General features: G+C 25.6%; 2 protein-coding genes across 2 annotated transcripts; both read left to right on the top strand.

Moving 5' to 3' along the window:
* Positions 1-150: 150 nt before the first annotated feature.
* Positions 151-1626, top strand: ENU1_118980 (hypothetical protein; the record flags this gene model as incomplete). The annotated part of the gene is made up of 2 exons (XM_008859765.1): positions 151-294; positions 343-1626. The coding sequence occupies 2 exons, from the start codon at positions 151-153 to the stop codon at positions 1624-1626; spliced, it is 1428 nt and encodes a 475-aa protein (XP_008857987.1).
* Positions 1627-3182: 1556 nt separating this feature from the next.
* ENU1_118970 (protein tyrosine kinase domain containing protein) lies at positions 3183-4475 on the top strand (the record flags this gene model as incomplete). The annotated part of the gene is made up of 1 exon (XM_008859764.1): positions 3183-4475. A coding segment is annotated over one exon (1293 nt), but the record flags the coding sequence as incomplete, so codon positions are not given.
* Positions 4476-4533: the final 58 nt, after the last annotated feature.

Here is a 4533-nt window from a genome sequence, read left to right as displayed (position 1 = left end):
CTTAATTAATTACTTTTTATTTTATTTATTTAAGGAAATAATTATTTTTTAATAATAATAAAACATTTTATATAACATTAAATTTCGTCTATTAGAATAATCTTAAAAATCAATTTTAGTGAACTTTTCTTTTTTATTTTTTATTATTGTATGTCAGAAACACAAATTACTTATCCTAAGCGAGAAAATAAATGGAATGATGTTTTCTTTTATTTTCTATTTAATACAGCAGCAATTGGTTCAGTTATATTAGCTATTTATAATACTCTGAAATCAACTCCAGATTATTCAATAGTTTGTTTTATAGTAAAGTTATAATAAAAAATAGTATTAATTTAGTAGTTAAAGAATCATTTAAGTTGGATTAATTTAATGCCACCAATACATTTATTTATCCCATTTGTTTTATTTGCTGGCTGTATTTTATCATATTGTTTTATTTTATTATTGAATAGATATACAAAGTTATGTGTTTATACTTTTAGTATTGTATTACCAATTATTGCAGGTACAATTATTTTAGTTGCGTCAATATTTACTATTCACCAAGGGATATATACATTTGTAATATCTTTAATATTTGCTTTATGTTTCTTTATTTCTCCATTAATTATCTTCTTTTCAAGAACCAAATTACCATTAACTATTGAAATACTGAAACATTCTACATTTACTTTATTACATAACACATCAATTTTATTCATTTTAGTCCCAGTAGTCATGGTATTATGTGTTTTAATTTTTGTCGTTATTTGTCATTCATTATTAGTCCAATACTTGAGTGGAACAACTCAAAATAATGATTATTATCCACCAACATCTTTTTATCCAACATTTTTATTTCAAGTATTTATGTGTTATTGGATGGGAAATGTAGTCAATGGAATATTTACTGTATGTTCATCAAGTGTGATTGCTCATCATTATTTAAATAATAATGAAATAGGTGGAGATTTTACTGAATCACTTATTCATTCAACTACAAAATCATTTGGTTCTATTGTTTTAGGATCATTATTATTATCTGTTGTTCAATTTCTTAGATTTTTATATGAAATAACAAATCAAGAGGATGACGATGATAAAAGCTCATTTACTTGTCTTATTCATTGTTGTTTAGATTGTATTCTTAGACTTATTGAAGAAATTCTCCAATACATCAATAGAATGACTTATGTTATAGTTGGTATGCACAGAACTTCATTCATTCAATCAGCTAAAACAGCATGTAGTTTAATTAAAGATAACATTACTATGGCAATTATGGAAGATACTATAATGGGGTCTGTCATTTTTGGACTTACTTTAGTTTCAGGTATTATTAGTGGATGTATTGGGTCACTAATTATGATGATTATATTTAGAAGTATGGTTCATTCTATTATTGCATTTATTATTTCAATGATTATTGGATTTCTTGTTACTGGATTCTTCATGAATGCTGTTCAAACTTCTACTGACACAATTATGTTATGTTATACTGAAGATATGTTAGTTTATAATGGAATTCATTGTGAAAAATTTGGGGATATTGTAAATGGATTTGACCGATATCATTCATTTAATTCAAACAATCCAATTCTTACTGAAGAGGCAAATGATTTAGATGGTGTCTATACTAGTTAATACTAAATACATTTTTGTTCTTCATTAACTCATTTTTATTTTTTATAACAAATATATTTTTATTTCTTTTATAAGTAGTAATGAATTAACTCTCTTTCGTTTTATTGTTTTAATTTTTTATGACTTATAACAGCCTACTAACATGTGTTAGTTGTATCTACTACCCAACTTAAACTCCTAAATATTGGTTTATTAAGTTGTTTACAGAAACGTATGTTAATACCTTTTATATTCTTTATAAAAACATTGTTATCTTAATTTTTTTTAAAAGAAGACAGACTTAATTTTATATTGTTAATTATATCTTTATAATTGACATTATCCGATTTTGAAAAAAAAGGTTGTTCTTATTACAAATGAAAAGTTAAAATTTCTTATGTATGAATAAGTAAGATTAAATTCACTTAACAAGTAAGTATTTCATATGTTATTTAGTAAGCAAATATCATACAATTTATTAAGACTTTTCATAAAGATTTTAGAAGATAATTTGTTTATTGAGAGTAAGTAAAAAATATTATAGAGTTAATTTAATGTTGTTTGATAAATATTTTCATAAACAAACACAGTCAATATAATTGTTTATTTGTTTAATGAATTATTTCCTTAAAATTTTTTAAGACTAAAAAACATAATTTAAAAAAAAAAAATAAATAAATAAAACCTTGCCTAAAAGAGTCTAAAAAATGCTGGAGTTAATTACACAAAAATAATTAAATTTCGTATGAAAAGATTCTTAATTTATATACAATTTTAGGTGATATTTTTGGATTATATGCCTATTATTAGATTTAGTATATTGTTTCATTTGTATGGATTGTCTGAAAATGATTTGAAACAATAACTCTAACAATATAAAGGTAATTCTAAATTTGGAAGAAAATTACTGCTCAGAAATTATTCTATTAATTTTATTTAAAATAAAAATTCATAAATACTAATAAAATATCGTACTTTGTGGATTTCATAACCATTTATTATGTCAAAGAAAAATGAAAACATTTTTTTTATTTGGTTTCAACAATCTGTCGATTAATTAACTCCATTTATGAACAACTCAATTTTTATCATACTAAACATTTTTTTTATTTGTTTTAAGAGACACATCCTTTGCGTAAAACAATTCCTCTAGAACCACCTTGTTTTCTTATATAATGTACTTCTTTTTATTAATGGTTTTTATACTGATATGAGAAATATAAACAGTTCTATTTAATACTCAAGATTCATAAAAATAGGTTTAAACTTTTTCTGTTATACTAAAAGGTAATTTAAAGATGTAATATCAAACCAACTTGACCATTAATTTAATTATCATTATATTATGAGACACTTTGCGTTTAAATGGATATTAAGTATATTTACAGTAAATCACTGAAAATATAAAAATAAAGAAAACGAAAAAAAAATAACAGGAAAGGATTAGAAAAGATTGTTTATTCCATTCAATAAAAAAAGAAGGTTCTATTCTTGATAAATGCGAAACACTATTTTTGAACGAATGAAATTTTTGAGGAGTTTTTGGAATCTCAAATTCATTGGAACCACATTGAATGATGGTAATGATACTATGTTTATTAACAATATTTGTTGGTATAAATGCAGAAGAAGTTAGTAAGAAGGAATATGAAATTATTTCAGTATGTGGAGATGGTATTTGGGACTCATTCTCGGAAGAATGCGATGGTATACAGGGATGTGGGAGTGATTGTCAATGTGAAAAAGGATACTCATCTGATGGTAAAGGAAATTGTATTATGTCTTGTATGTATGGAGATGGATGCTTGTCAGGATGCTATAAACCTGATAAGTGTAGTTCATGTGACACAAGAAGGTATAAAAAAGATTGTACTGAATGTCAGCCAGGATATATGTGGTTTGGAGAAGGAAATTGTTCAAAATACGATGTCTCAACTATTCAAAGTTGTAGAAGTTTCATTAATGAATCAGAGCAATTATCACGTGAACTTGGGTTGACATATAATCCGTTTAAAGTTCTTGTAAAAAAAAGAAATACTTCACAAACAGTTACTTATACAATGAAGGTACCTGAATTACCTGTTTCAAAAAGAAGACTCCAGTTAACACATTGTTCTAGATATATAGATCCGAGTCGTCCATATACATATGGTGTATGGGTTGAAATCACCTCTGAAGAACTTACAGAGGTAGTTATAGGGTTAGATAAACAATATTCAATAGATGATGTTAATTCTCAAAATTTGCAAGAAAGTAAAATTGGAACAGACCTTGCATTTGTTATTATTAGAAATTGTCTTGACTCAGTTGATTCAAAGAAAGATCCGGAATGTCTACATAGAAATGGAGGATTATCAGAATATGTTTTGTCTCCAAGAGTCTCAGTTATTTTAAGAAAGGATATTCCTTATTATTTATTTATTCATTCAAAATATGCATCTAAGACAATTCCTGAATTCACCTTTTATATATCTGATATGAATCATGCGTGCTCTACTAATTATCGCAGTGTTCCTATGGTTTTAATCTCAGACAGAGAAGGATACAGTAGTGTACTAGAATTAGAAAAGGCTATGACATCAAGAAATCTTTGTAATCAAGATATTACAAAAGGATTTTGGTTCAAGATAATTGGAAGTGATTTGACAATAGATATTTCTACTTGTGACTCTGGTGCTTTTGATGTTGCTATTGATCTTATTGAAGTAAAATTAAGTGATTATAAGTTAGAAGATAATACACCAGATCTTTCTCCAATTGATTGTAGTAGTGCACCAGCAAAGTGTCTTGCAACAAGAACATCAGGATGTGGAGGTGACTCTCGTCTTGCTAGACTAATTCAGAAAATAGATAGAGAACATATATATTTCGTATTTCTTGAAATAAATGAAGAATATTCTGCAACAATTAATTTAACAATTAAAACAA

The sequence above is a fragment of the Entamoeba nuttalli genome (assembly GCF_000257125.1).
Source record: "Entamoeba nuttalli P19 unplaced genomic scaffold asmbl_5089, whole genome shotgun sequence".
Classification (NCBI taxonomy): domain Eukaryota; phylum Evosea; order Mastigamoebida; family Endamoebidae; genus Entamoeba; species Entamoeba nuttalli.
The sequence above is the reverse complement of the archived record's forward strand: the minus strand, read 5'-3'. Positions and strand labels throughout refer to the sequence as shown.